General features: G+C 37.0%; 2 protein-coding genes across 2 annotated transcripts; one reads left to right on the forward strand and one right to left on the reverse strand.

Moving 5' to 3' along the window:
• The first annotated feature begins 5,640 nt into the window (after positions 1 to 5,640).
• LOC126499518 (keratin-associated protein 13-1-like) lies at positions 5,641 to 6,255 on the forward strand. The gene has a single exon (XM_050138759.1). It carries the CDS (start codon positions 5,641 to 5,643, stop codon positions 6,253 to 6,255), a length of 615 nt encoding a protein of 204 aa, XP_049994716.1.
• A 4,295-nt stretch (positions 6,256 to 10,550) lies between these two features.
• LOC126499403 (keratin-associated protein 13-2-like) lies at positions 10,551 to 10,910 on the reverse strand. The gene has a single exon (XM_050138588.1). It carries the CDS (start codon positions 10,908 to 10,910, stop codon positions 10,551 to 10,553), a length of 360 nt encoding a protein of 119 aa, XP_049994545.1.

Raw genomic sequence — 10,910 nt, forward strand, 5'->3', positions numbered from 1 at the left:
GTTTTGTTTGTATTTTAAAAAGCAAGCCTTTGGAATATTTTAAGGCTATCTTGAAATGTGTGATCTCTCCACTGCCCTTTCTTCCTCAGTGATGAGACTAAAGGTATGCCGTCTTGTTTACTGCACTTTTACTGCCTAGTTTCAATGCCTGAATAATCTTTTCTTTTAAAATTAAGCATACTTAAATTTTCTTATTCTTTTTCCATTACTTTAATTCATAATCATTGAGATTTCTAGCCTTTGCAGTATGCTGCAATTTCTCATGGTATTTGGATATCCTGTGAACATTTTTAGGGCTATATCCCCGTATCTATCAATACTTTTTTGCCCAAGTTTGAAGTACATGAATGTGTAAAGTTCTCTCCTCCTCTTCCTTTTCTTCTTCTTCTTCTTCTTCTTCTTCTTCTTCTTCTTCTTCTTCTTCTTCTTCTTCTTCTTCTTCTTCTTCTTCTTCTACTCCTCCTCCTCCTCCTCCTCCTCCTCCTCCTCCTCCTCCTCCTCCTCCTCCTCCTCTTCCTCCTCCCATCTGTTCTTTCTTCCCTCCTACCTCTATTTACCTTTTTGTTTGCTCTGTGCTTAAATTTTATTTTGCTGTCTATTTTCATCTTTGCTTTCTTTTACTTTTATTTGCTAGTTTGTTCTTTCCTAGTAAACTCTAAACTTAAAGTTGAAAATATGTTTAATAGGCTTATTAAATTCTCACTGTATAACCAGCTTTTCCTATGCTCACTGATGGAATATTCTGTGTTAAAGTATATAGAAAAAATATTCAGAGAGAATGGTGATGTACTACTACAGTTAATGGCAAATTTTTCACATTTCTCTATTAAACACAATCAATTTTCTCATAAAGATCAAATGTATAGTAATATGGAAAATATTGTAATGGTAATATAGACTTTATGAAATTTAAGAAGGAAAGATATGAAGATAAAAAATAGCTATTTTAGATTTGATTTCTGTTCTTCAAGAACAAACTTTATATTTTGTTATTTTGTGCTTCAGGCTGAAGAGCCTATCAATAAGATAATGATGGAAGTATTCTTTTCCACTTAGTCTTTCATCTTTTTTTTTATAAATAATTCTCTAATTATTCTTGAGAACAAATAGGGGTTAAATACAAATAATAATTCTATAAGGTGAGAAATAATTTGGTAAGTTCTTTCTCAGGTAACCTCAAAGATAACTAGTTAATGTGAATAGTTTATGTTACTTTTGTCTCTGTAGATATATAATTTTTCCTCATAAGTTGAGATATTTAAAGTTATTTTTTAAAAATCCCTACCTTTGAACTAAATTCACCTGAGATTGTATTGTTTCATCTGTATAGCTCTCTATGGTTATTTTAAGTAATTTTCCATTGAAACAGAGAAACTAGAATAACTCACATAAAATATAAGACTTGGAAGGGTGTTCAACAAAAACTTCTGATAATTGATTTTGTATTCTATTAAAGTAGATGATGAAAATATGTCTTTTGATCTTTGAGGTATTTCCAAAGAAGCCCATCCACATAGAAAGTCATGGCTTCTGATATACCTATATAAAATGTCAATGAATCTGTCACTCAGTCCCAGGATCTAGCTTTCAAAGCTGATTTAGATTGGAATCTCCATAAACAAAACTATTCTCTCTTGTATTGAGATTCTATTGTAACACTTTTAAGGGTTGCAGAATGAATTTTTCATCATTCATCACTAAATTAGAACACTTTAATTCAAAGAACATCTGACTCCATGTGATCAAAATTTGCTCATGACAGAAAGACTCCTACACGTCATTCTGAAGCCCACTTCTCCCTTTAATAAATTCTTAACATTTTTCTCAAGATACCACTTTAAAAATTTTATATGAGATCCAAGGTATACTGCTTGGTATCTAATAAATATATTAATAAATACTTGGGGCTGGATAGACAGGTCATCACGTAAGAGCACTTGTTAGACATTCAGAGAACTAGTTTGATTCCCAGCACCCATGTCAGGCAGCTCACAACCACTAATGGCTCTAGCGCCAGGGAATCGAACACCCTTTTCTGGTCTAGAGGGTTACCCACATCCACAAGCATGTGAACATATGCTCACACATATAAACACATCAACTAAAATAAAAGTTAATCTTAAAACATCATTACTTTCTTAAATTTGTTCTAAAGTGAATTGTAAACAGGGATTCCAAAGCTGGAGAGACTGGTCATGTTTTAGAACACTCTTTCTCGTCCAAAGGAGAGAGTTCAGTTCTCCGGACACACAAGATTGTTCATAACTGTCTGTAACCACAGTTCCATAGATTTACAGCATCATCTTCTGGCCCTCTGAATGCGGCAGTCAACACCTGAGCTTGATTCCAATAAGCTCTTTTACAGGGATTCAGCATACTTTAATGAAGGTAAAGGTATTTAAGAAGGATTGTATAGACATTTTGTAGTCACTGTTCAGGGTGTAACCAAGATGTCTCAGTGTTCGGGGTGTACCCAAGATGTCTCATTGTTCTGGGTGTCCCCAAGATAGCTCATGTTCAGGGTGTACTCAAGACATCTCATGGGACGCTAGCAAGCTGCTAAAAGATGAAGGAATGAGATGTTACTTTGAAATTCACAACTACAACAAAAATGAAAAGAAATAAGGAAAGATGTAAGAATAATTGAGAATAACAAGGAAAGAGAATAATGTGAAAACATGAAATTAGCCCTGTGTGCATCTCTGTGGAAAGCAGAGATGTGTGGCATATGGATGATGGCTTTAGACAGAGAAGCCAGGCACTCATAGATGCAGCATCTGAACCTGTTTAAGCTTAAAATGTGTTATCTCCTTAAGGTGGTGGACTCTGAGATTATACCCTCATATAAAAATTTCTATATCATGTGAATATAAACAAATATTTAAAAGTTCTATAAAGTTATCAGTTTCAGATTGCTTAAAATATTCATTAATTTTCACAGGGATAACAGAAAATGGAGAAAAATATACAAATATGTTAGTACATGCATACGTTCATGTAGATGTGTGAATGCCCCCCCCCCACATTTTTAGGGACATATTGAAGCATGGCAGAATGAGAGATTTTATATGAACCAGAACTGCTCTGCTTAACTTGGAGCTGTGATGCCCTTAAAGTTATATACTAATTTGGGCAGCTGAGATTAAGGATGTAAAATATTTTGACAGATTTTATGAGGCTAAAGAACAAACTTGGAATTCAGGGTTTCTCAAAGACTTATGGCCCTGAGAAATATCCCAGATCGTAGAAAGTCAATCATGACAAGCAAAATAGAATTTCTAATGTGAGGATCCTTATAAGGACAAAGGACAGAAACCAAAGTTTAACCTGTATCTTCTTGATTGGATTAAAGTGATCTAGGCTATGGGAGTCTTTATTCTAGCAGCCTGGCAGAACTAACAGCAACAAATCTCTAGAGGAAGACAAAGTCTTTTTCCATGTGAAATGTCTGTTATTACTCAGAGCATGGAAGGAATATAAGAAGCCTTAAACACAAGAGAGTGATAGAAATTAGAATGTGGATCATAGGATTCTTGTATGGTAGAAGGAAACATCAAAGAACAATCATGTCTCACACAGCATTGATTCAGTCAGCAGCACATTGCATGGATGATGGGGACCCTGTTGGAGTAGGTTGTCTAGTGATAAAGCATCCAAATTTATTTAAATAACCCTCACATTAAATTATGAAACTTGATAGCAACACATGTTCCAAAACCCACACCCATCTTTCAGGAACACAGGACTACACCTATGTGAAGAATCTGACAATATGAAACAGGAACATTTTGTGTTCAAAAAATAATTACATGTGGAAACAAAATATATGATTAAGAAATTAGAGCAGAAAATAAAAATAATTCAATTGAATTTAACTAAAATTTTAAAAATAAGCAACTAATTTGCAAAACATATGGATGGGCTTCATCAGGATCCTAAGCACAGCTGCAACACAGTGAACTAAATTATGAGTACAGGGAATTTCCAAACTAAAGGTCATGACAAAATGATTGAGAAGGGAGAAAGGACTTGAGGAATTCAATTAGAACGCACACATTACTTATAACTGGGTCTGAAAGTAACAAGAGGGGAATGAAGTAGGGATTATATTCGAAGAGACTTCAATTGAGAATGTGCAAGTGTTAATCAATGATATAAATGATGAAATCATAAAACTGAAGTTATTTGATGTGCCTAGTTAATAAAGAGAAGATCAAAGATGAGCCTGGCAGACCTGATTTAGACATAGATTTCACACAGGCTCAAACCCAACATCGTCCTGTAGCTAATCATCATAGAATTCCAGCCATTTTCTTGGTTAGCCCCACTTGACATTTCCAAGAGAATACATCTGCCTGAATTTTGTGCTTTCCACTATCAGTAGGCTTTCTTTACAATATATTATAAACAAAATCTGAGGTATTGAGAGTCTTTGGATTAATTTTCTTTACCAGCTTCTCCCTCAAACTGAGGGCACAAGAGAAGAGAAACGGTCCCTCTGACATACGCAAGATACAGGATCTTTGCTTAAGGGGTAGGGGGAAACCTGTGCAAAGGTTGGTCATTACAGTCTACTAGGAATTTCTTTGCCTTTTCTGGGCTTAGTCACTACATGATACAGACCATGAAAACACAGTTATGGATAAATATAGCTGGATTTCAGATGTGTAAACAGGAAGAACAACAGTGAATCAATTCCCCTGTGACCCAATGATTGAGAACAAAAGCCTCTGCTCAGCCACACATAGATGAGATCCAGTGTCTCTGTCCTCCTATCCTACACAGATGATATTCAGTATCTTAGTCCTCCTATCCCACAGATGAGATCCATTATCTCAGACCTAATATCCCACACAGATGGGATCCACTATACTTCACTCCTTCTATCACACAATGGCTATAAATTTTTTTCCCTCCTCTATTCTACAGTGTTTTTTTTTGTCTACTTTGATTCAATCCACAAAGGTTTACACTTGTGATTCTCTTACATGTTGGCTCCTTGGAATCATGACACTTATCATATGCTTGCTCTGACCATTTTCAATCTTACTCACATTTTCTTGGCCTTTATGGCTAACGTGCCTTTGTGTGAAATATACAGGTAAAACTTTGTAAGCTACGTGGAATAATTTTGGAAAATGACCATCAATAGTGACAGGTAAAATTAGCCTTTAATAGGTTGCATACGATGACCGAAATAACACAGTTAATTAACTTGAGAGATGCATGTTACAAACACCCAATACCATAAATATAAATTATTTTTGTATAACATCTGCCAAAAACATAAAAATTAAGTCAAGAGGAAGTGCAGGGTATTTCATAGACATGACAGAATAAGCATCAGTATAAAGGAGTCACTCATGGCATCTCTGACATAGCAGTAGCTCATTGTTGAAACTATAACAAAATGACAACACCCATAAATATACGGTGCAGAAAACTATTCAAATTACAGCTACAATTACATGCATTACTGTTCCACATTTGTAAACCACGAAGCACACAAATGCATCAAGGATGAGACAGTTGGGTACCACACCTGTTGCTGAGAGTATATAAACTCAGCTCTCCACAGGGTGAGATCCAAACTCAGAATCCTCTCAGTTGCATCCAGCTGAGCTCACATCTTCTCTCAACATGGCCTACAGCTGCTGCTCTGGAAACTTCTCCTCCTGCTCATTTAGACGTTGCCAGCCATATTCAGCTTCTTCCTGTGGCTCTTCCTACCCCAGCAACCTGGTCTACACCACTACCAGTTGCTCTCCCAGGCCCTGCCAGGTGGAATCCTCTCTGAACACCGGATGTCAGGAGACCTGCATTGAGCCCACCAGCTGCCAGAGGTCCTTCGTGGTGTCCAGCCCATGCCAGGTGGAATCCTCTGTGAACACCGGATGTCAGGAGACCTGCATTGAGCCCACCAGCTGCCAGAGGTCCTGCGTGGTGTCCAAGCCCTGCCAGACAGCCTGCTACTACCCGAGGAGCTCCACACTTTGCAGTCCTTGCCAGGGATCATATGCTGGGCCTCTGAGCTTTGGATCCAGCAGCTGCCGTTCCCTGGGCTATGGATCTAGAAACTGCTACACAGGGGGCTGTGGATCCAGTAGCTTCAGATCTCTGAATTGTGGAGTCTATGGATTCCCTTCCTTGAGTTTTGGATCTAGATATTGCTATCCAAGCTACTTGGTGCCTCTTTCCTTTAAACCTTGTTACAGACCAATCTGTGGATCAGGCCTCTATGGAATCAGCTGCTAAGTCTTTGTTTTCCTATGTCAAATCTATGCTCTAAAGCTCTTGCTTCCCTGCCTAACTTCTACTGATACCATATCGTCCTTCCTTTAACAGCTTCCTCTCTGAACTTCAGCAGATTATGACATCAGTGGATCACCCAAAATTATGTTCTACTCTTTTATTTGGGGGAGGGACGGGGTTTCTCTGTGGCTTTGGAACCTGTCCTGGAACTAGCTCTGTAGACCAGGCTGGTCTCGAACTCTCAGAGATCCGCCTGCCTCTGCCTCCCAATTGCTGGGATTAAAGGTGTGCGCCACCATTGCCCGGCTTGCTCTACTCTCTATACTGATGATATATTCAGATGCTATTTGCTTTCTCTCTACGACCATTTGAAAAATGAAAATTTCATCTAATAAAGTTGTGAAAACTGATATCTTTAAGCATTTTTCACATTATTGTTTCTTCACTCAGCTTCTGCGCTTTTGGTTTGGAAGACTTAAGATCAGTAGGATTGTCCAGCTGAATTGGGGGTATACAATTTGGCATTAATTTGCTTTTCTTTATTTGGAAGTTGTCAATTCTAGCAAGATCATTATTCATGTCCAAACAACAGGGATCAACTAGTGTGAATTGCATGACATTAAAGTACATGAATTTCTGTTGAGCCAAGAAAACCAAACAAAGTTAGAAAGCCAATAACAAGAAAAAGACATTACATGACTTACAAGCTGAATTCCTTATATAAGGGAAATATCAAGTCTATAATTTGAATGTAGATTTTCAGTCAGGAGAAAGTAGCTTTAAACAATTCTCAGCACTGATATACATTTACATATATGTGTACATGCTAATCTTCCTGCCTCGTTTGACTGCCTAAGGACCCCTGCACGTGACTGTGGCTTACCGGGAAATATCCTAACCTACGTCTGTCTCAGGTCACAGATTCATGGTGTCTACCTGACTCTGCTTTCTTTCTCCCACATTCTGTTCGGTCTACTCCACCTATCTAAATTCTGCCCTATCAAAAGATCTAGGCAGTTTCTTTATTTGACCAATGAAAGCAACACATAGAAAGAAGATCCTCCTACACCAAATTGCCAATACAGAGGAAGGAACCACAAAATCAGCACAACACACTGAACTAATAGTAGGACGTTTAACTATAAGACAAACAAGTAGAAAAACAAAAGGAAAAACCTCTATTTTCTCTAAATCATGATGCATGTGCAATAGTATTTATGTATGATCATCAAAATTGAAAACCACCAACTGGCAGATAAATGGCAAGGACAACTGGTTATGGGGGCATGAATGGAAATGGGACACTTTAGCAAAACTTAGCAAAGATGTCAAATTTTATATAGCTCACAAAAGCAAGACTAACAAAATGTCTGAGAATAATGAAATAGTTGACAGAGTGTCATCATGTTAATTAAAACTATAATATTCAAAATTTCTAGGGAACAAACTCAATATAATTCCATAAGAACGATAGATTACTCATTAGAAAAAGTTGACAGTTCACCCCTAACACTGAAAAACAGGGGGAATGGAGAACCAAATTAAACCAGGACAACTCTATGAGAATAAATATTTTAAAGACACCATAGGTAGAAAGAGGTTAATCACAAAACATGTGAAACAGAGGCAGGCATATAATATTTATAGTATTTTAAATTTAAAATGCACTTGTTAAAGGGAGCCTGAAATTTAAAGTGAATGTCTATTGTGGTCTAAAAATAAATACACTTAAACCTATATATACTGATATATATATATATATATATATATATATATATATATACACATTTCTCTGTTCTCTGTGCATACTTATGGCATGTTTAGTTTCAAAATTTCAGAAGAATTTTTTTGATTGAAAAATAATATACTTTATGTTGACAAAATCTTTATTCCATAGGAAAGATAAAATATACAAAAAAAGAAAAGAAACTCCCCAGAGTTTAGATTGGGGCAGGGTTTTCCTTCTATCTTTCCAGATAAACACAAGAAATCAAGATAAGAAGCTGGAGATGTTTCACTGAACAAGCAAAAGATCATCAAGGAACAAATTCAAAGAAAAAAAGTAGACAGGCCAAATGGTATCACCCACCAACCTCCAGCTGATGGCCCTGAAATCCCAGCTCAGAGCCCAAGATTAGCACTGGCACCCATAACACTATGTTGCCTGAGGGCCTGCCCCTTCCTGCTGGAGGACCACACGATACTGAATACTGTGTTCTACCTATCCAGGATTGTGATTAAGCTAACAAACACCAGCCATAAGTTCATCTTTTGCCTACAAACTGCTCAGAATAGTTTGATTTTTGAGTCATACGAGAATGATATGAACACTTTACAGTACTTTGAACTCAGAAATACTTAATCCTTAGACTACCAAATACAACCAAGTTAGACACTGTTTAAATCTTGGCAGGAATAGCTTAATTATTGTAAATAGTTTTACTGTGTTAGAGTTCAAAACTTTCCTTTTCATTTAGAAAAAGGGGGACATGTTTCAGGATGTTTGATCTTACTCTGGAACCAGAGGTTGTTTTATTTATTAGAAAAACCTGTTTCTAGTTCTGGTGTGGCTTTGCCAGTGCAAAAGCCTTTAATCCAAGAGCTTTCTGTTTATTGTAAACAGGATTAAATTAAAAAAACATTCTATAGGTCAGGAGGCAGAGCAATCAACCTGATGACAGGAAGTAATAAACATAGAGAGTAAGAGGGAGTCAGGAGGATGGATAGAGAGATACACAGGAAATAGAATGGAGGGGCACTGTGCTGGAGGAGTCTTGTTTGGGACACCATAGGAAGTAAGAGAAAGTAACTTTTTCTGGGATTTTGGCAGAGAAGGAATGTTGTTAACTGGGTGATTACTTTGCTTCTCTGAACAAGCAGGGTTTCACCATAACATCCGGCTCCTGAGTATTTATTGGCAAAGGGGAAAGAGTGGGATTTTGGTAAAAACAAACAAACAAAAAAAACAAAAACAAACAAACAAACAAACAATATACAGATGAATCTAATTTCATGAAAAAAATTCTACCAAATTTACAACCAAAAATTGAGCCCAGTTCAGTGAACTCCATAGGCAAACACTCTCCTTTACTACCGTCTTTCAAGGCTTTGCAGATATGAATGCTCCTTGCTGAGGCAGCTATGATCTGATCTTCACTTCTCCTCCCTCCATCTCCTGCTGTGGAACTCCTGAAGTCTGAGTACTTTAACCCTGCTCTCCAGCCCATGGACTCTACTGTAAGAGAATGCCTGCCCTGGCCCAGCCCTGGCATTTTACTTTGGGTCATGACTGAAACAGCCCTAAAGTTTCAGTCTGTGTGCTCCTATCCCTGGTCATCTATGGTCTCTTCCAGGAGACCAGTACTACCTTCTGGACCAAGCTGACACACTAATGGACAATACACTATTGCTTTCTTTTCCTGGCTTTTATTGCAAGCAAACTACACCCAAATCTTTAGTGTTGACAATCAGACTAAAACAAATGAATAAAAACCATTCAGCATCTAGGTTGGCTGAAGATGAGTTTGAGAAGCATCATGAAGATGCCTTGATTCCTAGACCGAGTTATTACCACTTAAGATGGTTGTCATTCTCCTTTCAAATATTTTGAGAAAATAGGAAAAAATAGTGCATAAACTTTGGGTAGAAGAGATATCATTATTTCAGATAAAAAGAAGTATCTGTCTTGAAATTCTTCGGAAGTTGACTATTCTATTCTCTTGGTTGAAAACTCATATTTATATAATAGACTTATATCTTTTTCCCTGAAAATATACATAAACCCCATGAAGTATATAATAATATACTCTTGATGAATAACATTTTAGTCATACACTTCAATCATAGGAAGTACTCACATTTATGAACCTTATTTGCATTCAAATTAAACTCTTCCAATTACTAACTACTACAAATAAGGAGTATTCCCCCAACCAAATTAATTATTCTCAAACATAAATTGTATAAATTTTGATCTTTAATGAAGTCTCATATATCCATAAATACAAACATAATAACAATATCATAATAGTAAGAACAATGAATTAAAGCCACAGATTGCATAAATTTATTAAACTTTTAGTTATCAAACATATTTGAATGTACAGCAAAAGAATAACAATAGCACAAAATTTAAGGCATAATATGGGATTACACATCAAGATTTTAACAGAAGATGAGTTTGAAAGAATTGTTAGTAGAAAGACAAATGGTAGAAGATGAGAATAATAAATCATCTACAGGACATAGAGAATTTGATTGTGATATTATAGGAATATGGAGACTTAGCATTCAAATTCCTAGAAGGCAATGCCATAGACTGATCTATAAGAAGAGGGTTGGAATGTTGTAGAAGCCAAGTATTCTGGGTAGTAGAATCTAGACCCATAACACAGGGAAGGGAAGCCATAGATTCCGCAATTCAGAGATCTCAAGCCACTGGATACACAGCCCAGGGAACGGCAGCTGCTAGATCCAAAGCTCAGAGATCCAGCACATGTTCCCCGGCAGGGACAGCAAGGTGTGGAGCTCTTCGGGTAGTAACAGACTGTCTGGCAGGGTCTGGACACTACACAGGACCTCTGGCAGCTGGTGGGCTCAATGCAGGTCTCCAGACTTGGAAGGGTGCTCAAACAAAAGTCTCTGAAATTTGATTGCAT

The sequence above is a fragment of the Alexandromys fortis genome, unplaced genomic scaffold, assembly GCF_014885135.2.
Source record: "Alexandromys fortis isolate MF-2015 unplaced genomic scaffold, M_Fortis_MF-2015_v1.1 scaffold_11, whole genome shotgun sequence".
Taxonomy (NCBI): domain Eukaryota; kingdom Metazoa; phylum Chordata; class Mammalia; order Rodentia; family Cricetidae; genus Alexandromys; species Alexandromys fortis.

Coding starts and splice junctions, on each gene's coding strand:
- LOC126499518 (XM_050138759.1), top strand. CDS start 5,641: ATGGCCTACAGCTGCTGCTCTGGAAACTTCTCCTCCTGCTCATTTAGA.
- LOC126499403 (XM_050138588.1), bottom strand. CDS start 10,910: ATGCAATCAAATTTCAGAGACTTTTGTTTGAGCACCCTTCCAAGTCTG.